Raw genomic sequence first — 22,725 nt, 5'->3', positions numbered from 1 at the left:
GTTTCTCCCCGATCATGCAGATGAAACGGTCGGTACAACATGGGGGAGGTCAGAGTGTTCCGCCCCAACACCGTGCCCCCCCCCCCCCCCCACCCACGGGTGAGTCAAGGGGAGAGGGCGTGCCCTGGGCCCTTGCCATGCACCGCCCTGAACTGCGGTGGCGACGGCTCGTCTGCATGCTAATCTTCGTTCCCTTCGGGACGTTGAAGCCAAGGAGCACTTGAAACGGAGATGTCCCTGAACACCTGACCCAGCGGAACCGTGCTATTGTTTCACAGTATAGCAGGGCTAAGTTGGGTCACTTCCATCAGGGCTTCCATCCAGCACAAACACTCCTGCTATCGTTTTTTTTGCCTTTATCAAGCGTCTTATTGACCTGTGGCCCTTGTCATTGAATTACAAAGATAAATGGTGGTTGTATAAATATATATACACAACTACAAAATATTTCTGCAGTAAAATATATGCCCTATTGAAGTCCTCGTGGGTGGGTCAAAAAATAGTGAGATCTATTAATTAAAACAATGAGTGGTTTGCAATCAAGTGGTGAACTGAACTCACAAACTTAATGGAGATTGAAGCATCTCTCACACACACACTCACACTCCAGCCTATTAGATGTCAAACAAAGGGGATGAAACAATGATGACATCACCTTCCTAGAATGAATATATTCTATTTACAAAATGAACATACACACACTGATATCTATCTGCTGCAAAGCTCTGCTTGAGTCACAGCAACACATTGATGACAGACGAAGATAAATGTGTGTGTGTGTGTGTGTGTGTGTGTGTGTGTGTGTGTGTGTGTGTGTGTGTGTGTGTGTGTGTGTGTGTGTGTGTGTGTGTGTGTGTGTGTGTGTGTGTGTGTGTGTGTGTGTGTGTGTGTGTGTGTGTGTGTGTGGGGTTCACGGGGGGTTGGGTTGTGTCTGGCTGATGTGTCCGCTTCAACGGATCTCTGTGGATTATAAAGGAGTTTGGCTATTTCAGTCCTCACTGATCCTCAGTGTCCCTGTGTCACATTACTGGGGGCTTTCTAACAAGTAACCAGCCCTTTGAGAGAGATATGTAGAATACACTGGAGGAAATAGGATACTATAGTATAGAACCTGTCTAACAACAGCATACATTAACGTTGTTGCACCAGGTGCAAAAACGAAAGCACTGTTCGTGGAGGATATGTCCGGGCAGGAATGGTGACATTTGCTAAATAATTCATGAGGCGATGTTTTACCTGCTTGGGGAGATAAAACAACAACCGCAACAACGAACCAACAGCTGCTTTTGCTGCATGTTGTAGCATGAGGCAGAATCTGAACTTCATCACATCAGATGACCTCCACTGCGACCAACACGGCTGTAGCCTCCACCCCTCCTGGCTCCTTGAGTACCAGCAGCACCATCACCGCGTAGGACAGCCTCCACCCTCCTGGCTCCTAGAGTATCAGCACCACCATCACCGCGTAGGACAGCCTCCACCCTCCTGGGCCCCAGAGTACCAGCACCACCATCACCGCGTAGGACAGCCTCCACCCTCCTGGCTCCTTGAGTACCAGCACCCCCATCACCGCGTAGGACAGCCTCCACCCTCCTGGCTCCTTGAGTATCAGCACCCCCATCACCGCGTAGGACAGCCTCCACCCTCCTGGCTCCTAGAGTACCAGCAGCACCATCACCGCGTAGGACAGCCTCCACCCTCCTGGCTCCTAGAGTACCAGCACCCCCATCACCGCGTAAGACAGCCTCCACCCTCCTGGGCCCCAGAGTATCAGCAGCACCATCACCGCGTAGGACAGCCTCCACCCTCCTGGCTCCTAGAGTCAGCAGCACCATCACCGCGTAGGACAGCCTCCACCCTCCTGGCTCCTTGAGTATCAGCACCCCCATCACCGCGTAGGACAGCCTCCACCCTCCTGGCTCCTAGAGTACCAGCAGCACCATCACCGCGTAGGACAGCCTCCACCCTCCTGGGCCCCAGAGTATCAGCAGCACCATCACCGCGTAGGACAGCCTCCACCCTCCTGGGCCCCAGAGTATCAGCAGCACCATCACCGCGTAGGACAGCCTCCACCCTCCTGGGCCCCAGAGTATCAGCAGCACCATCACCGCGTAGGACAACTGAACCTCCTGTCGGTTTCTTCTTCCCGTCAGATGATGATTCAGTAAAAACCTAAAATGGCCATGTCTGAAAGTACTCAACCCAGGCGTCAGAAAGGGGTCTCTCTTCCTCGCTCTCCTCCAATCCGGCATGGAGTAAGACCACTTTTCATAACCCTGGTCGGAAAGCCATGAGGTGTACCGCCTTGGATGACGTCTTCGCTTCACATGCTGCTCAAAACTTTTATGAATTATGTCCACATGAGTTGTGTTGCTAGTAGGGATTCACCGAATATTCGGCCACCGAAAATGTTCGGCCGAAAATGGCCCAAAACATAATTTTCGGTTTCGGCTGAATGAGAAAAAAGGCTGAAAAAAATGCACCCAACATTTTTAAATTACTAATTTATTTAAAGGTACATTGTTCTTAAATTCTTGCTATAAGGTTTGTTGGAATGTTAGAAAACGTTCAGTATTAAATAAATATTTTGTATCAAATTTGTAATTGTTATTTTTTATTGAAAAGCAAGACAAAAAAGTTTATAAAGGACATTTAATTGTTTGATTTATGCAATGGTGAAAAATTAAAGCAAAATGAATGAAAAACAGCAACAGCCACATTCGGTTTTCGGTTTCGGCTTTCGGCCAACTGTTTCAGTATATTCGGTTTCGGTCAAGAATTTTCATTTCGGTGCATCCCTAGTTGTTAGAGCCTTGTTCCGGGTCTGGCATTCTACGCATGCTCACTGGGAGACCTAGCGCACACTGGTTCTATTAGCTGGGAGCACTGGTCGGTCATAGCTCACTGATAACCCTCAGCAAACAAGCTGGGGCTGGTCAGCCTTCAGAACACACACAAGTGTGTGTGTGCGTGCGTGCGTGAGTGTGCTTTATGTTTACAACATAAAGCATGTGGCCTGAGTGATTTCATTACTGTTAAAACAATCCTCACAAGCATTCATCTTTATATGAAAGATTTACTCTTCAAACAGACACACAGTAACATTGACCAAACACAAATGCACACACCTTAATGTCCATTCACGGTCAGAATTACGATCTCTTTTCACACTGCCACGTAACCATAGTAACTACAGCAACGGCGGTCATGATTGTGGCTGTGAATTCAGCGCCGCAGAATAGGCGGGCGATGGAGAATCTAATTATTCCTCAGCTGTCGTTACACAACACTGTTCCAGCGTGACCCTGCCTGTGTTGTAGGACTGGATGGGAACGCAACCGGCTCCCTAAAGGAAAGGGCCTTCTGCACACCTACAGCACCCATATACAGTCCCAGTCGTACCCAATACGTGTTCTCCTTGACCTTTGGAATGCAGTTGGAGGGAGAAGGACATGCTCAGCGATGTGAAGGAGTACTACACACATGCACACGTTCGCGCAGACAAACACGCACGCACACAAACGTCCTTAAGGCCGTGTTATGTCACATACATTCACACACATGTGCCAAACTATATGGAAGACACGATCAGACACAAAAACAAAAAAGGCTGCACTCCAAACCAAGAGGGGGCTTCACACATATAGGCATTGTGTAGGCAGTGTGTAGACATTGTAGACATCTGACTGTGTAGACCTCTGTGTGTAGACTGTGTAGACCACTGGGAGATGAGTGATGTGTGTGAGGACTGGGGGAAGGGTGCAGTGAGTGGAAGGCAGGAGTGGGTATAAATCCCTGTTCCTCAATCTCTCTTGCTCTCTCTTTCCCGCCCTCCCTCTCTCTCTTTCCCTCATGATCTCTCTCCTTCAATCTCTCGCTGCCCGCCCTATCTCCAGCTCTGTCTGTAACTCAAAACCCCTATCCGTCTCCCCCATTCCTCTCTCACTCATTCTCTCTTTACTCACCCCTCCTCTCCCTCTGCACCCGTCTCACTTCTCAATTCCTCCTCCACCTCTCTTCCTATGCATCCATCTTCCTACACCTTACCTCCTTCTCTCCCTCTACGTACCTCTCTCTCTCTCCCCCTTCTCCCTCTCCCTCTCCCCCCCCCCCTCTCTGTGTCTCGGTGAGCATTTGAGTGCATGTGAATTTTTCATGTCCTTCCTCCTGTGGTCCTCCTCATCCTTCTTCATTCTCCCCCAGGTGGTCGGCATCTTTGCGGCTTCTAGATGTGTCTATTAAGTCTCTGCAGGCTTCTCCCGACAACCTCGCATGGGCTGGCACTCTTGTACATTCCCTCGTCGGGTAGCAGGGGGTTATTTAAGGGAGAGGTCGACGCACTAGTCTTTCCATTGTTAGGATTATGGCTGCTCGATTATGGAAAAAAAAAATCATAATCACGATTATCTTGGTCATTATTAAAATCACGATTATTCAAACTATTATTTTTGAGTTTCAAAACATGATGCTTTTATTTTCTAAGAAGAAAACACTTTGTAAATGAGAACTTTGGAATATCTCTTTAAAAAAAATTACAAGCGAGGAGGAAATCGAAAATAATCGAATAATGGATCCAGCTGGATCCAGCAAAAAATAAAAATACTTCCTCGATTAGATTATTTTGGAGATCGTTGAACCAAAAATCAAAATCACAATCAAAATCGGAAGAATTGCACAGCCCTATTTAGGATGTTTATGTGTTGTGTTAATGTGAACCATACGTGCCAGGGCCATGACAACAGATTCTTTCATAACGTGATCACACCATCAATCACCATTAGTTGATTAATTAGTCAATTACACAATCAACAGTGAGCTAATCGATCATAACTTTGATAATCAACTAAGCGTATTAGTAGTTTAATGAACAATTAATAGAAAAATAAACACTTGCTGCTTCTTCGCTTCAGGAATGCATTGTCACTTTACTCAGATAACTTCTGATCTGATTAAGATGTCTTTCAGAGCACTATAATTAATCAGGCATTTTTTGATTGGCTGCTTGTCGCACAAATAAAGAATATTTCAGACACTTTGTGCTCTTGCATAACTTGGGTTCAGTGTTATTTTATGACACCTTGCACATCAAGTAGGCAACATGTCATAATACAAATAATAATAGCACCCTTAAATCAAAAAACATCTTGCACTTGACTCTAAACGTCACATCAAATGATCCAAAACCAAAGAGGAGCCGTGTATTCTGCATCCCCCAAAGATGTATGGGTAATATGAACTGTGGCTAATTGGGATTAAAAATCTAATTATCACACAGTGATTCATCCTTCCCACATGACTAGCAATCAGACCCCGCCATACATAATACAATTAATACACAAACTGGAAGAAATACTTAGTCTCTCTCTCTCTCTCTCTCTCTCTCTCTCTCTCTCTCTCTCTCTCTCTCTCTCTCTCTCTCTCTCTCTCTCTCTCTCTCTCTCTCTCTCTCTCTCTCTCTCTCTCTCTCTCTCTCTCTCTCTCTCTCTCTCTCTCTCTCTCTCTCTCTCTCTCTCTTGTGAAGGTATGTGTGCAGAACGGAAGACACATATAGAATTACAGCCTGTGAGTGTTTGTGTGTATCTGTGAGTGAGATCATATCCATAATGGTGAGGGCGAAAAGACCGGCTAGTCCAATCCATTGTCATGGTAACAAGGACAGTTCCATAAACCCGTTTTATACAACTGTTAGTCTGTGCCACAGCAAAGCAGAAGATGGCGAAAATGAAGGTAGAACATTATTTTACACCGTGGAACAGTGTGGATTTGTCGAGTGTTAAGTCGATCCAACCTGTATTCGCACCAGGTGAAACACGTCGCAAATCACTTATTTATTCGAAGATTGGGCAACCAATCCCAAGGCAGAATTTCTGTTAGAAAAGTTACTATCTTCTATTTGTTTTTATTTGGTTGTTCCGCCCTCTGTGTATAGGGCACCGCCGGGGGGACAGCATCATTACGCTTGCATCAGAGTAGTTTGGGGAGACGCCGCCAACCAGAGAGCCACAAATCAGAGCAGTGGCCAAACGGCACGCGGATAAACATGCGCAGTGGAGACGGAGAGCCTCCCCCCCACCCCACCCCGCCCCGCTGTCCACCTCCTCACACATGCAGGAAACACGGCAGCATTACCATCAATATCAGCTGATCAGATGTCATGTGAGATGAAACAGGATGCCAAGCCAATAGGACTGGGATCATCCCCAGTAAGTGCTACTGCAGCGTATTAATGGCATGTTAAGTAATGGATCCTTTTCACACGGAGGCGTCATCGTACGACAAACACAGGTGTTGCTGAGAGCATTAATTATGGGAGTGCCTCTTTCACGTAATCAGGGCACAAGGGGTAGACGTATCTTCATCTGATTTAATCAGCTTCCTGTGCCCCGGTATATAACAGGGGCAGACCCCTAGTGTGACTCATTGGGTTTTCTGTGTGATATCAGGAATATGTGAACATCAGGAGGAGCCTGATGTCAGAATCCATCAGCTCGGGGCAACACTGCAAACCATCACATCGAAAGCTAAAAATAGCTTCTTTTTTTTGGTACGGTTAATTCAATGAATCAACAAAGAGCAAGGAAATAAAGCAGGAAAGCACGGAAGAATAGAAACAAGGAAAGAAAGGATTGACTGGAGGCTAACATTCAGTGGAGCGGGCTGCCACAGGGTAAACAGTTGTGTCAGTGCGTTCTCTCGTCCCCGGCGCCATGCCCGATGGAGGCTGCATTAAACACCGACTTCCATACGGTGCGACCTCCGTCAGCCCTGAGTGCCATGGAAATGTGGAAGCGCAGGCCAGCTCTCACCGAGGACCACACTTTGTGCAGAGATGATTTATATCCCTTCGCTCTCATTAGCTTGCACATGTGTGAAGATTTACAACGTAGGATGAGAGTTTTTTTTTTTTTTATTGATTTGCACTCACGTTGAATTCAACATCAGCAAGGGATCAACATGAGCCGATATTTGACCTGGAATAAAAAGGGACCGTAGAACAGCAGTCTTTTTAACTTCTTCTCTTGTCTCCCTCCCTCTAGCAGACCACCAAATGTGTACTTTTTTTTGTCTTACTGTTTGATACAAAGACCTTCTTTACACCTGGCATTACAATGCGTTTTGGAGACATCCAATTAAAAACCGGTAGCCCAAAAGGCACGTCGATTCCAGGTGTCAAAGGGGTCAATGCACACCGTTGACCTTGCTTGCAACCTGTTAGTTAAATTGTTTTATCTGTCCAACAAAGAGCTGGTGACTGGTGTGAGCCAGGTGGGCTTGATTCCATATAGAACAAAAAAGTAAACTATATCTACATTACGTAGGGATCGGTCATGGTTTCAGCTTAAAGCTAGGCAATTTGGAAAAAAAAGGCAATTTGGAGAGTTAGGCCTAATCCTATTTCTACCCCTTACCCCTTCTCCTAACCCCTCCCCCTTGTTTTGAAGGGGTAAGGGGAAGGGGTAAGGGGTGGAAATGGGATTGGGCCTCAATTCGATTTTGAAAGTATCCGACTGAAAGAATCCCAACCCTCCTGTTTCCTTCAAAAGCCGCTCTCCCAAAACACATGACCAGCTCGCGGGCCTTAATGCCTAGTGGAAGACTCTTGTTATGCCCCAAGAGTGCCTGGGCAGAGGTCAGCGGTAGCTGGGTAGGTAAGGAGACACAGGTAGGGGACGCCTAATACGATAAGATAAGAAAAACTTTATTGCCAAATCACTCATTTCATTTGGGACGAATGCAATTATTGCCCGGGATTCATCCAGGTTTATCACAACCACCGATAGATTTTTTTTCTTTCATATAAATCTAAATAAATTGAATCCCATACCTTTAAGTCACTGCACTGCAAACAAACCAAAGTTGAAAGTAAGCGCTTTCGAGCAATTGTGAAGCCAGTCAAATACACCCGCCATGCAGATGGAAAAGAACACAATTCATTCTTGCCCCATGCTTATGAATAATACATTTAATAGTGAGGAAATCGGAACACCATTCATTCATTAGCCATAAGCATCGGCTAACGCGGTGGATCTGAGCTGCGTCCAAACCCCGACAGAAAGAGGCTTCCGTTGGCCCCCAGCCAGAGTCGCAGACGCCCATCTGACCCACTGTGCCACGGCGCCAGTGTCTGACACTGATTATTAAGCAAGCGACTCTGACCCGACTCTTTTCCCGGGCTATTCTAATACCTGATTGGCAAGAACAAAAGGCAAGACAAGAAACAGCACTGACTGCAGAACGGTTCCCATGGTAACAGTCCATCCAGTAGGATACAGCTAATGGGTGAGAAATGCGGAGTATCTTTTAAATAACACACTTCACTGAAACATGTGCAGTTATATCCACACACACACACACACACACACACACACAACATGCAGCACAACCCACACATATGTGTGCACTGAACTATCCCCCTCGAGCCACTAGACCACAGAACTCTTTTATGAATGGTGAAGAGAGCCGAGAAGAAACATGGCTCTTCAAGATGTTTAAGACCGACTCTACTTGTTTTTATTTGCTATAGAAAGCGGACATAAGCACACATATCCAGTGCAGGAAAAACCTGCCGATAGTGAACACGGTTATTGTGATACATAAGAGTGGAACATTTCAACCATTTCTGTTGATTATGGTCAATTTGGCAAACATGTTATGAATCCCCTCCTTGAACTGCAGCAGTGCATTGTGGGTGGACTAAGCAGGTACCTCTGCTACCTGACTTCAGATGCGAGGGAAGTTCGGACAGTGACTTGCATAATGTCACTGTCCTACCGAGACCAGTTAACCACTGCGGCAGTCAGCCAGTCAGCAAGCAGGGCGGTCACTGCATCAGCAAGCAGGCGGGCAAGCCCAGTCATTAAGGAACAAAAGAGTGAAGCAGGACAACAACTAGTCGGCCTAATTAGGAGGGAAGGAGTCTGCGTCCAGCTGTTTACCATCCGCAGCCCGCCTCAGGATCCCGCCGCCGCTCTGGTTGGCTGTTTGATGCCACGGAAACATCTGCAAGGCTGCACGTCTTTCAAGGATCCTCGCAACCGAATAACGTTCTTCATTATCGCAGTCCTTTGTAGTTATCTAGTTCAGTGCTGAGACGTAATCAGTGTGAATACAAACTCCAGTGTTATGTTCATCATGTTGTTCTCAGACACATAGCTATATGCTATGAACATAACTATCTTTAACCAAATATAATAAATATTGAAGTGAATCGTCATAAATTATGCGTTTCAAACACCTCCTTATATTTAACGAGTTTCAATCCGAAGGCAGACTCAGAGGTAAAATACATCTCGGCCCCAAAAAGCAGCAGACGTCTGTCTGACGGGAATAAAGCAATTGCTTTAATCTTTTTATGACCGGGGGTTATGCCAAAACTGAGACGTGATGAGAGCTGGAGTCTCTGTGGTGTTGTTGTCAGGGCTCAGAGACAGGCCTGAGATCAGTTCTAATACCGTGAGGAGGTTCAGATTGCACTGAGCCGAATGCATCATTTAAAATACTATTTTACCAATGTACAAGTCCATTTTTCCCCCAAAGGATATTATTAAAATGATGTTTTATAGTAGTAATGTAATATTAGTACAATTGCGGTTATTGCTGGAGGTGTTGTTGTGATGGTTTTGTATGGTCTTGTAGGCTACTCAGCAGAGGTTTAGTTTCCCTGACGGGTCTAGGTTGAAATAATGAAGCCCATCTCACACAATGACAACTGTGAGGACGCGATTCTATTTTCGTCGTGCCCGTGGCTAGATGGCTGGCTGGCTGGCTGTTTGGCAACATAAATAATTCGTTGATATTGAATATGAAACGTCTTCCCTGTAGACCTACAATCCAAGGTGAGTGACCTCGGCGGTATGCGCCACTCTATCGGGTCTGGAGGGGCAGCTCGGCAGTCGCGCGGACACCGGGTTCCCACCACCAAAACGCACGGCGCCAAAACGTGCGCGTCGCACGGTGCGAGTCACCGCACGGCTAAATGCATAGACCTGTGTGTATTTTGTGTTATTATAATAGTTTTTTTTAATGAACAAGATGAAATAAAAAAAGACAGAAACTACAAAAGCATGAGAAGTTACAATGAGGTGAACTTAAATCTACACCAATGAATGATAGCTACAGTTTCCGAAATGATGGGCTTGGTTATACACGCCAAACATTAGAGTCGAGTAGATCACGGGGGCAGAGTGCGCGCTGCACAGGAGAGAAGCCAGGCTAGGTAATCTGTTGATATATTATTGTTATGATATACCAATACGGCTAACCTTGCAGTATGGAGACGGCAGCACACATCGGGGTAGAGTTTGATCACTATGGAGCCTTACCTTCGGCAGCTAGGGAGCAGTGCAGCAGCAGCAGCACCAGGGTCCACACGGTCAGAGAACACCTGGCCAGCGTGCCATTCGTCGCCAGTGGCTTTTTTCCGTTTGTCGCCAAGCAAACCGGTAACAGCATCCCAAAATCGGGCCATTCCGTCAAGCCTCCGAACCCCGAAACGGCTTTGTTAATGCTCTGCCTAAACATGGCTCAACCCGTTAATTCCGAATCGAAATTCTTCAACGGTGTTGCTCTTGTGAAATGCATTGGATCAACCTGCTCCCAAGTATGGAGAATCTAGGATCTCCCCATGAGCTTGTTAAAGGAGACCAGAGTACATGAAAGACAGATTGTGTGAATCCTGTTTGCACCCCTAATGCGGCTGGAAAGCGCTCTTCATCGTTGAACACACATCGAGCATACGGGCAGTGCGTGTGTATTGCCTTCAACAGCAGCAGCAGCGTCACGTTGGTTAATTATTCCGATTCGTTCCGACCCTAGTCCAACGGCTCCATCATTCTTACATCTGGGCCGTGTCAGACGATGTTCTCTCTGGTTATTTACCCTTCCGCATAACCCGTGGTGCCATTAGAATACAAATATTAAGCCACTGATGATGACGCCAGCAAGGACTGCCCAGAACATTTCTTTGGCAAATCGAGTCCTTGTGGAAAACATGCGACCCCTGGTGGTGGATGAAGGCAGCTGGATCTGGATCATCTCATAAAACAAAAGTGAGATTTGAATCCTTCAATGGATTTATTCTGGGAACAAAAAGTTAATTTATGGACGCAAATATTCAAGCCATTACTTACTCCATACGATCAAAGAATGCGTACTATTTTTAACCCTAACCCTCAGCCATTGGTTGACTTGAGTATTATACAAATAAAGATAATTTCCTCCGTTCAGATCAATCTCATGATAACAAAAACAAGCAGACAATATCAACTGAAGCAAAATATGTTTTTTTTTATTCAAAGTGAATCTCGACATCATACACCATATACTCATTTTTTTGACAATCACCCTTAAGAGTCACTCAGAAGGACCCGCTTGTTGTGACAAAGTACATAAGGCCAGGTCACGCTGAAACTCACTAGAGAACGAGAGGGTCAGGTGGAGAGAAGAAAACGACCAAACACTAGTAACACACAAATACATCCAAACAATTATTTTCCCAGTCATGTTGTATATTGCACAGTGCAGTTGCTACATGTCAAACTAGTGTAGCATTAAAATTAAAAATTAAAATCAAAACGGTAAAATCATAAAAGCCACACAATCTATACACACACACGCACACACACACACATTTGTAAGCAGTAACAGTTCAAAATTAAATTAAGAAATCACATCTACATACTTATGAATTGAGTATACAAAACTTTAACCCATTAATTACAAACTTCTACTTGAGTGTCATAAGGATCAAATAACATACAATTGCCCAGTGCCCAATGAAACATCATTAGTAAAAGCATAGAACCCAGAAACAGCAAGCCTGCAGACTATTTTGGATCCTGTCACTGTTAAATAAAGCCAACTCTAACCTAATCTCTTGTTTTCAAATGACTTCAATCCCATTTAGCCCACTGGCTCTTTTGGTTTTGCCATATGCTAGAACGGATATCCCATGAATCAGGGAGATGAAGATATTGCCCATTTTGTCGATTTCTTTAATATTTTAATTTTCTTTTAAAAAAAAGGCACTCAATCAACTCGACTGTATCTGTGTACCCACACACCGGAACTGTCCGACGCTGTGGTTCTGCAAAGTGTGAAGCTACGGGACACAATGTGCTGTGCTTGGATTTAGCTCCATGATCCATTTAGGGGCAATCTGACCCGACAGTGATGATGATTCAACTCTCAGCGAGAGGCCGAGGGGGCGGTAGGGGGGAGGGTCGTTTCCGGAGTGATCCTGAGCAATCAGTCCAAAGAGGTGGGGGGGGGGGGGATTACAGAGCCGTGCATCACGACCCCCGCATTGGTGTGGCCGTGCACGTCTCCGATGTGCTGGTTGGTACAACGATACTAAACTAAAAAAAAAAGAACACCATAACAAACTAAAATCCAACACTAGACGGGCATACGTCAAAACAAGTGCCGCTAACAGAACCTGCTCCCCAGTTGGGTCGATCGACTACAGAGGGAACACGCCGGAGCCACTGCCCCTCCATCCAGTCCAACATCAGACTACGATCTAGTCGTTGATATTGACGTGCACACGCTCCCTGCAGTGCAGCGGACCAATCCGTTCTCCTACTTCGGGGATCGACAGACAGCAGTTGCATCCTCGACAAGCACACACCTTGACTAAAGCCACTCAAAACACGCACGTTATTTAAAGAAAGCCCAACTTCAATCACTAAAGCCTGCCGCAAAACAGAAAACACAAGATAAACCCCGAGCAATGGCAGACAGCGGCGTACACAAAACACTAGAGATTCAGGAGGAGCCCTCCGAGAGCAATGTGGCCGCCACAGAGACATCAAACTAGGCTACGTCACGTCTACAATAACTAACAGTCCCAACACAATACATTCACAGCATGTGAGTAAAGCTTTGCATCTGTGTGTATAATAAAGATAGGTCCTGTGAGTTTAGTACTGCATGGCGTCATTGGTGTGGTTCTGGCGCTGGAACAAACTTTCCCTGACTTATACTTTCTTAGGATTATGTAGAAGACGCGCCACTTGTTTTGGAACGTCTTGGTTCGCAAAACAAGAGAAAAAAGGACTTTGGGTTGAGTGGTGAATAATGGGATTAATAACACGGGTCAAACCCAGAGAGAGAGAACACACCCCGCCGGTCCCCAAAGCACCGTTTCTTTCAAATGGATGCAAAGACGCAGATCGGGAACCAGTGGGTGGAAGAAGGCACTAGATGTACGGTACAAAACTGTTGTAAATACAGCTCAACAACAAGAACAAAAATACAAAAAAAAAAAAGCTATGTCTTCAGACAGAATAAAACCTTAAGTACAACACAATTACCGTAACCAAACATTATTTTGATGAGGAAAATACTGATGCTATACGATGCACACACAAAACCCCACAAGTTCAACCAAAGTAAATAAAGAGAATATAAACTAAGCTAGAAACCTCCAATCTACGATTACAGCAGTTCAACAAAATCACTTCAAAAACAAAAAGCCATTATACAGAGGCACTTGCATGTATGAATATGATTCAATATGCTCTGGGATCACACTTCACCCAGTTCTATGGTATCCATTTATCAAAACAACACGAATGTGAAGAAAGCAGTGGGGGCGGCGGGGGGGAGAGGGGTAATGTTAAGTCCTCTAACTCACAGCTATGGGAAGTGAAAGCCAGTCGATACATAGCAGCTCATTACCTATACATTCCACATACTACACTATACAACGATGATAGTTTAACCAATGATACCATCTACGTTTACTGGGGGGGGGGGGGGGGGACATGGACCACAAAGAGTGTCCATTTAAGTGAACAGTCTTTGGTGCAGAGACGAGTAGAATGCCAGTCCGTTCAGGCAAGGTACTGTCCATTAAAGAAGGCATACCCCTTACCACACACACACACATTACACAGGTGTGGGTGAAATGGGGAAAAACTCAAACCATACACAAGCAAGGCAATGCCATACCATGACGGAATGTATGCAAAAAAGTAACGAGACAAAAAAAGGATTATTAACTCAATGAAAAATATCCAATAAAATACACAGAAAACACTCCAATAGCCCAGCAAGGATACTGTACGTTGATTGGTTATTAAAAAACACTGAAACATTTTTTTAAACTACAACACAAAATAATCAATTGGTTTGTCCTTAGCCCAAACTTCAGCAGTTTTCTTTAGCGCTCCTGACAATGTATTTTAAAATATACTATGGATTAATTGAAATACAGCCTTTACTATAGTAACACACAGCAACCCAAATGCTTTCTAGATTGTATTGCAGTTACAGTTAACAGTGACAATACTGTTGTTAAGCACTAGTGTATAGAAATGGATTATCAAAATATGAAGTCATTCAGTACATACATAAAAAGCTTAGTCGATCAAAAGCCTATATATCATTTATAGTCTCAATACAAACTCAGTCTTTACACCAAACGGGAAAATAAAGAAGCACAAGCCAAAGCTTGTGTCTATCCACTAGGTTCATCCTATTAAACAAGAAGTAAAGCTTCAAGTGCTGCTGCAAGCCCATTAACATTAAAATCTAGAAACTCCTGAAGTTTTTGTCAGACTCCACTCTTAAGGCACTGAAAGGTGTGAGGGGGGGAGGTGAGGGAGGGGGGCTTTAGGATATCAGGGGGGAGTGGATAGAGTGGGAGGTCCGATTCCTCCATGGTGAACACGCATTACCGCACGCTCGCACCAAAAGCCAACGCCGCGAATACATGCAGAGTCATTGCAAACAACACGGCTTGTGTGATTCTGCTCGTGCGAACGACGCAAATTTGCCTCGATCGCGCGTTTGCTCGAGTAGAAATATTTGAAATTTGACACAAATTTCACTTGACGCTAAACAACTCGCGTGACAAAAGTCTGCGGTTGGCCCGAGTAGATTATTTGCGTGGCTTTTGGTGTGAACGTGGCTTAAAGAGCTCTGGGCACTCCTATCACAGAGACGGGTAAAAGGCTTAGGCTTACCAAAAGGTGCCTGACAACAACAATAAACGGCTTGTTATTCAGAACAATACTGGATTCACGTTGTGTGATTAACCGAAATCTCACATAAACTCCAGACACTTTCCCACAAAGCACACACACACACACACACACACACCGCAAAGTCATCGGAAGTCGCCCAGAGTCCATTTCCCTCCGGACGACGTAACGCCACCTCACACGAGGATACGAGGCCAATGCTTAACCTAAAGTGTCCATTAATATCAGACCCCATCGCCCCCCCGTGTCATGCGGCAGCACTGTCGTCGTGGTGGTCAGCAGTCAGGCGTAGCCGTTCCGTGCTCTGCTGGTGAATCTACCTGGCCAGGTCGCGGCCGCCTCCCGCCTCCCGGGGGCCGCGTCCGTGCCGAGGCAGAGCGGCGGTGGCGGCGGGCCCCGGCGGCCCTGACGGGCCCTCAGATGAACGAGAACTGGTGGTGGTGGTGGTGGTGGCCGAGCTTGGTGGGGCTCAGGGGGAAGCCGCTGAAGGCGGCAGGGGAGGCCATGTAGGGGAGAGAGGGCGGGGCCATGCTGGTGAAGTGAGGGGGGAACTGGTGGTGGGGGTGAGGGTGAGGGTGAGGGTAGCCAGGGCCATGATGGGGCAGCACGGTCGGCGAGGGGAGGAGCCGGTGGGGGCCGATGCCGAGGGTGACCTGGTGCACGATGGTGCCCCCCTGGGGGTGAGACAGGCCGTAGCCAGGCTGGAGGAGCGGCGGGGGGTGCGAGGGGAGGTGGTGCGAGGGGAGGTGGTGGGGGTGGGGGTGCGTGGCGTGCAGGGGGCCGGTAGGAGGGTACGCCAGCAGGGCGTGCGCGGGCAGACACTGGGTGTGCCCGCGCGGGGTGGTGGAAGTGTGCGTGGGGCTGCCGTGCGGCAGGTGGGTGAAGGTGTGCGTTTGAACGGTAGGGGGGATGAAGGCGTGCGGCCGCAGGGGGACGTAGTTGCCGTTCCACTCCTTGCTGCTGTGGCTGGAGCCGTAGGAGGGCACCTGGGGGAGGGGGGGGGGGGGGGGTCAGCTGTTGTTTGCAGTGATCAAAGTGTGTCCGGCGATAAGGTAGCGTTAGCAAAGACAGGAGGATACAGTCGGTCCGAAGCCATTTTTAACCGTTTGAAACGGGAACACAGGAGCACGACCTTTGGAGAGGCACCAATCTGAACGTTCTCCTTTAAAATCGACTTATTTTGGGTTATGACGAAGAAGAAAACCACAGCAGCAAACGAGCGGGATGGTGTTGGGGTAAGAGTAAGAGGGAATGTACGGGCAGTTTAGACGTAAAAATACAATTCCTGGAAGTAGGCTTTGGGAGCCATCTATGGAGTACGAACTTTGAATCGACGGTTAAAACTAGGGCTGTAACGATACACCAACACACAATTTGGTTTGTTTCACGATTTTTGACCCACGGTTCGATACATCCCACGATTTTTTTAAGTTTAAAAAGCATTTTATTTCAACAACACTTGTATAACAATTAACTTAATGTAACATTTAATAACAAATAATTTGGAACACTGAACAGATTTGAACAGAAAGAATACTATTAAAGTATAGATAAATTAATAAATAAATAACCAAAGATTGCAGTTGGAGGATGCTTGCAGGTAGGCAAAAACCCTCAACTAGTTTGGTGGTTTAGTCAAATATCCTATTAGCGCTTCTTATTAGATGGGAAAAAACATGAACGTCTAACATGAACGTCGCAATAACGAGGCATAGTGTTACGAGTAGCGTATGTGTGTGCGCAAGAATGGCAGTGTGCGTATGTGTGTGTGCGAGTGACGTCAGCGAGTGAGTGGACGAGCGAGGAGAGCGAGCGGTAGCGTGTGTGTCTAGTGAAGAAGCGAACGAATCCGGTAGAATAAAGTACCCATCCTGTCAATAATCGGTGGCCGCTTCATTCCGACCTATAAGCAGACAAACTGCCAGTCAAATCACACAAAACACTAGAGACAGGGATCACACAGGCAATTCTTTTCGCGCTTGGCCCACTCTGGATAAATGTCGTTCATATCGCATATGAGGACTTCGACGGCTGTGGAGAAATGCAATCCTCCGTAGCCACGGAGAGCTGTCATCACAGAGAGGGCATCTCGTCGCATACTTACGGCATAGGAGGGGGCGCTGTCAACAGACTTTTATTTAGACAAATTATTAGCAAATTTCAATCTGACAATTTGACCAGAGAGTTAGAAAGGGCGTATCGCGCTTCTGCCTTCTCACACCGCGAGACAGGTTCGTGGCTCTGAGTGACGCGATTCCTGTGTCGATACGCGTATCGTTACAGCCCTAGTTAAAACAGTTCCTCACTAGTGTGATGCTCTAACCCCACCCCAGTTCTAGGGAGGGTCAACCGGCATTAGACAGAGAAGCGGGGGTTTACCTGTGTGAAGCCCAGGGGCTGCTGCAGGGCGGACCCCCTCTGGCCCCGGGGCAGCAGGGGGGCGGAGGGCAGCAGGGCCGGACCGGAGAGGCCGCAGCGTCCTCTGGAGCGGGACCAGGACTCGGAGGCTGGGGGGGAGAGGGAGAGAGACAGGGGGGAGAGAGAGAGAGAGACAGAGACAGAGAGGGGAGAGAGACAGAGACACAGAGACATAGAGACAGAGAGAGAGAGAGAGACACAGAGGGTGAGTAACAAGCAGCGCAGAGAGCTGCTGGCAGAAACTCAATGCAACAACCAACCTGAGGAGACATGCATGGGGGAAAGAGGGGTGGGGAAGTGTAGAGAATGAACACACACACACACACACACACACACACACACACACACACACACACACACACACACACACACACACACACACACACACACACACACACACACACACACACACACACACACACACACACACACACACACGAGAGAGAAATGGAGACCATCTATGCTGATACTAATTATCAGCGGTCTGACGTCCCCCTGGTCTCTGGTCTGTAGCCAGGCCTGGCAGGGACTAGGCGGCCTAAACAGCATCTGCTGGCAGGAGGGGGTAGATTTCCACGGGTCCAGGACCCAGCGCAGCTACTAACATAAGGCTCTCCTGTTAAACAGTAAGCGCTGTCTGTTTTTATGGTGTTCCTGCACCCGTTGCCTACGCTAGTTTGCTCTACTGCCAAATTTGGGAGTCAATTTTTTATCGATCATTTATTTTAAGTTATTTACTTGCAACAACTAATATTTGCTAGATAAAATACAAATTTTAAAATAGATCTCTAATATCCGTCAAGAAACGACGGAGTGCTTAACATCCTAGTAAGTCCATGCAGTAAAGTATAAATTCCCTCAAGCACTGACAGAGTTACAGGCAAGGACTTGCTACGCATTAACATTTGAGTTCCAATCAAATAAACTATCATTCAATCGCACTCAAGACTCATTCCAATTCGACCACAGGTACATCCACCTGGAAAGTATATCACAGAAGAGCTAGTGCCAAAGAAGAGAAAATTGTCACACAGCAGAAAAAAACCAGCAAAAACAAAGCACCAAACGGGAGGTTGTCCCTCAGACTATGAGCTGCAGCCAGTTCTCCCAGCAAGCTTTCAACTAGACTGAGATCCGTGCCTTCAGGCAACTGGCTCCGTTTGGTGGGAGCCCCAAGAAACACAGAAACACAGGCAGTGGCTTTGATCCAACAGTAAGGGAGATGCATCCTGCTTTTCCTAATCCGACAACAATCGGGCGTCGACAGGCTTGTGACACGGTGGGGCGGAGGGCTTCACGCTGTCGCTGTCTATTGGCCTGACAGCAAACATGGATATGATGAATAAACAAAGGATTTCTGTTCAAACATATCCTATTTGAGGTCTCTTACAGTTAATAATTAACCAGGCGTCACGGTGACGGGTCGGACACGGGCAACCGACAAGAGAAGCCTTGCCTTGATTGTTAATTGGTGCTTATTTAGTTCTCTCCGTAACCATTTCCCCTCTACAGTACATCTTAAAATCTCTCTATAGAAGAGGACAGACCATGTGAAGTGCTACACTGACAACGGTCACATTGCCCGGTGAGGATGCATCTCCGAGCCACTGGAGCACAGCCAGTTTCTCCGGTGGTTTTACCATCACCTGTTAAAGCCTTTATGGGCCACCAGGGGGCGGTAAGCCCCCAACGGGCCCACGAGACCTGCAAAGCAGACAGAGCCAAAGCACAGGCAACAGACCACATGAGCCTCGGGGGGGGGGGGAAATAAAGCAATCACTACGCTCCGCTAGGCTAAGAACAGCCACAAAAAGATCAACAATTCAAAACGTGGGATAACGCCATACACAGCTGTTACGAGAATTGCCATGTAATCCTTTTTTTCCCACAGGGTTAAACGTCCTACTACGAGTACACGAGTGAGCCAGAAGGAGAGTGGACCGACCCGTCCTGTGGCTGCGGCCCTCGGTCGCCGCGCTGTAGTTGTTGTTCTGCACTCTCATCGGTGGGACCACCATGGTCCTGGGGCCGCTGCGCCCCTGGGCGACCACGGCGGCGCCCAGCCCCGCCGCCGCCACGGCGGCGGCGGCGGCCAGAGGTGGGCGGTTGTTGCGGTTACCGTTGCCGAGGTAGCAGTAGGGGACGTTGCCGGGGGGCGAGGTGGGGGAGCCCTCCACCGTCTCACAGCCGCTGCCGTGCCCGTCGTCCTCGGAGACGCTGGACAGGCAGAAGCAATCAAACAGGACTAGTTAGATCTATAGAACTATAGACGCAGACCAAAGGAATCTGGTCAAAATAAATCACATTCAATGAAACAAACACGATGCTAAAATATTACAACATGAACATTTAAAGTAGCCTAAATTTCTATGAGCACACACGTGCACACACACACACACGCACACACACAACCTGTTGGGCCTCTTGCAGGGCGAGATGGAGGGGCTGGACTGGGGGGAGTTGGAGACGGAGGAGTCTGTACTGAGGCTGCTGTCGGGGCTACTGAAGGAACAAACTCTCTCCATGGACACACTGGTGTTCCTGCATGCCTCACACGCACACGCCTCTTTACATCTGGAAACCACAGAAACCAGCAGCGTGTCAGACAGAGGCAAGGCCAACAACCGTTCAGACAGCAAGGAAGAAACAAACAAAACTTTATCTGACCTCAATGTCTACCAACTATTTGCTCCTCAATGACGGTCTCCCTATCCACTGCAGGTCTATTTTAACATGGCTACCATTTGCCTGATGAGTGAAAGGACTAAATACTTGTCAAGTATGGCCCGTAAGTACAGACAAACTGAGTCAATAATATTCTGCATGAGACGCCGTTGTCGATATCTGGGGGAAGAAGTCAGTCCAATCTCAATCGTTCACCGAATAGGCGTCACAAGCATAATGACATCATGGTCGTTCATCGACTCTTCTTAGAGGCGCTGAAAGAAGCCGAATGCTTAAAGAGACCCTATTATACTACTTTTCTGGTCTTAATTTCTTATTAATGACTCCTATAGCGCAACCTGACAAGAATCACAGCACAAAAAACAATGTCGATTTTCGGGAAACTCTTCCTCTCATCTGGGCGCTTTCAGCCTTCTCTGTCAACGCTCGGTTTCGTCCTTCTCCGCCCCCCTCCTGCCAACCCCACTCCGATGTGATTGGTTACCTTCCGGAAGACCTGCGAAGGGCAGTCGAGCTCCCCCCCCCTCCTTTTGCGCGGGCATGTAGCCTACTACAGCAAAGGTAATTGGAGACATATTGTAAGCTAATTCAATTAAATAAGTTTCCCTCACAACCCAAAAAAATATTTTTGGGAGGGGAAGGCATTGTTCCACAAACGTGCAAAGCAACACTGTGAAGTGAAGCTTGGGCGAACAAGGAGGTGTAGACATTCCGAAACTGTTGCTGGACGACTTCCATGGTAGCTCTTGGTTTAATGCGTCGCGTTCCTCTTGTCCATTGTTTTTATTGAGCAGGCTAGACTGTGTCGCGCTGCTATTATGTCACGATGTTTACGTAGCTACCGCGGCGATCGACATCCGGCCTACCATAAAAAACAACAACAACCTCGGAACTGAGCTGGGCTATACCGCCCCCTGACTACCGGACTGAGGCGAACCGAACCACACCCTACAGAGGAAATGCGCTGATAAGTCGTTCTTTGGCGGTGCTCACTCTCTCAGAAGACACTGCCGGTCGTCCTCGTCGTCGGTTGGCTCACTGTGGATGCTGATCACGCTGGAGGCGGGGCTCGGCGTCTCGCCCAATAAGACGGCCACCTCGCGTGGCGGTTGATTGGCCACGTCCGGCCGCCGGCTGGAATCCATCGTCACCTCTTTGAAGCATGTCACTTTTTTGACCGAGTCTTCGTAGTCGTCCTCTCCCTCCTCTTCGTACTCCTCCTCCTCCTCAGCGTTCAGTACTTCCTCTTGCCTGCTTTGCCGCGGAGGCCCTGTCCTCTGGGGCGGATCCCTTTTGGCCACCGCGTGTCTGACCAAGTCGGCCATCTTGGGCGTCCGACACATGGATATCTGGTACATGTTGTTGGGTTGGGGTGCATTCCTTTAAATCAAAAAAGGAGATTTTGTTGTTGCAACAAATCAAATTGTTGGGACTTGGAAAAAACAACAGAAACATCCAACTGTATTCGCCCAAAAGATATACACAGTTCAGCCATTCAAGGAGAAGAGGTAGACTAGAGAGCTGGCCGAAGAACGAGATCCAAGTACATTAACTATTTCCACAGAGGATTTTGGCGTTTGTGATGAATCAAAATGTATTGATTTTCTCGAAAAGATTTTAATGCAGTGCATTAAAGTCAACTCCCCATGCCTGTGTTATATCCTAAAACCAAACCACTGAGCCAAATGGAGCAATTACTTAACTGGCAATAAGAGGATAGGCTCAGGAAATTGAAAGCCACTTCTCGACTACTCTAATAAATCTAGGATCACAATGGATGGATCATACCTTATTTTGGGCTTTTTTCCTCGATGGAAAGATACGTACACTTTAACAAGACGCAAACAATATGCTTCTTTTACCTGTTGTAACTGTGCCTGTTTCTTTTATTGGCTGTCTGGGGCCACACAACATGAGCCACACCAATGTTCATTGGCTGGGCAGCAGACAGAGCTGGCAGCTGATTGGCCAGGAGATGCTGCTGCATCACAGTGTTGTAATGGTTGCCGTGGGGATGAACATTCCTGTAAAAGGCAGAGCATGAGTAAAAAGGACAGAAAAAAAGAAAAGAAAAAAAAAAAGGCCAACAGCTTGCATATATCTTAAGACCCTGTCCACACTAACCGGGCTAAATATAAAAACGCACAGTCGCAATGAAAACGATCTCCGTCCACACTATCGTTTTCGGAATGGTTTGCATTCACGTTCCACACTGAAATTATTTTGATTGTTGTCATGGTTACGCCTCTCCCGCCACACCTCTCTGTTTAGATTACAGGCGCGCAATGAGCTGATAGCTGCAGTTGATCAGCTGGCTAATCTTCACTCACAAGCAAAAATATGTCTCAAACCAAAAGTACAAAGGCGCGTTTTTTTTTTTTTTTTAAACGCCACACCAAATACGGTTTGAACTGGCGTCTTTGCTTTTTTTCCCCCAACCCTTAAGCACAGCAAGTACAGTGCTCGCCTTCGGCGTTGGACTAACGAATATGTTCAATATATCGAGTTGTAACTGGAAATACAAAAGTACATTGTATAGAGAAATCATCATTTCCATTTCACCTGCCATTTTTTGATCAGCGTCTCGGTCTCCAGCACAAGCTTGTGGCAGCGTCATGGCAGTGTCATGGCAACC

At 47.1% G+C, this 22,725-nt stretch overlaps 2 protein-coding genes across 2 annotated transcripts in view; both read right to left on the bottom strand.

Annotated features, from left to right (window-relative positions):
• kiaa1549la (KIAA1549-like a) overlaps positions 1 to 11,139 on the bottom strand; it is a 65,903-nt gene extending 54,764 nt beyond the window's left edge. Inside the window, 1 exon segment of the mRNA XM_060061549.1 lies at positions 10,323 to 11,139. The gene's annotated coding sequence lies outside the window, so the exon portion shown is untranslated.
• Positions 11,140 to 11,266: 127 nt separating this feature from the next.
• Positions 11,267 to 22,725, bottom strand: part of LOC132464046 (homeodomain-interacting protein kinase 3-like) — a 30,565-nt gene continuing 19,106 nt past the window's right edge. The window contains exons 13-18 of the mRNA XM_060060212.1: positions 21,953 to 22,114; positions 21,084 to 21,470; positions 19,818 to 19,979; positions 19,351 to 19,622; positions 17,367 to 17,494; positions 11,267 to 15,973 (exon numbers count right to left, since the gene is read on the bottom strand). Coding sequence (XP_059916195.1) covers positions 15,404 to 15,973; positions 17,367 to 17,494; positions 19,351 to 19,622; positions 19,818 to 19,979; positions 21,084 to 21,470; positions 21,953 to 22,114 — 1,681 coding nt within the window. The 3' untranslated portion in view covers positions 11,267 to 15,403. The remainder of the gene's footprint in view (positions 15,974 to 17,366; positions 17,495 to 19,350; positions 19,623 to 19,817; positions 19,980 to 21,083; positions 21,471 to 21,952; positions 22,115 to 22,725) is intronic.

Source organism: Gadus macrocephalus, chromosome 9 (assembly GCF_031168955.1).
Source record: "Gadus macrocephalus chromosome 9, ASM3116895v1".
Lineage (NCBI taxonomy): Eukaryota > Metazoa > Chordata > Actinopteri > Gadiformes > Gadidae > Gadus > Gadus macrocephalus.
Note: the sequence above shows the minus strand (reverse complement) of the source record. Positions and strands in the feature narration are given on the sequence as shown.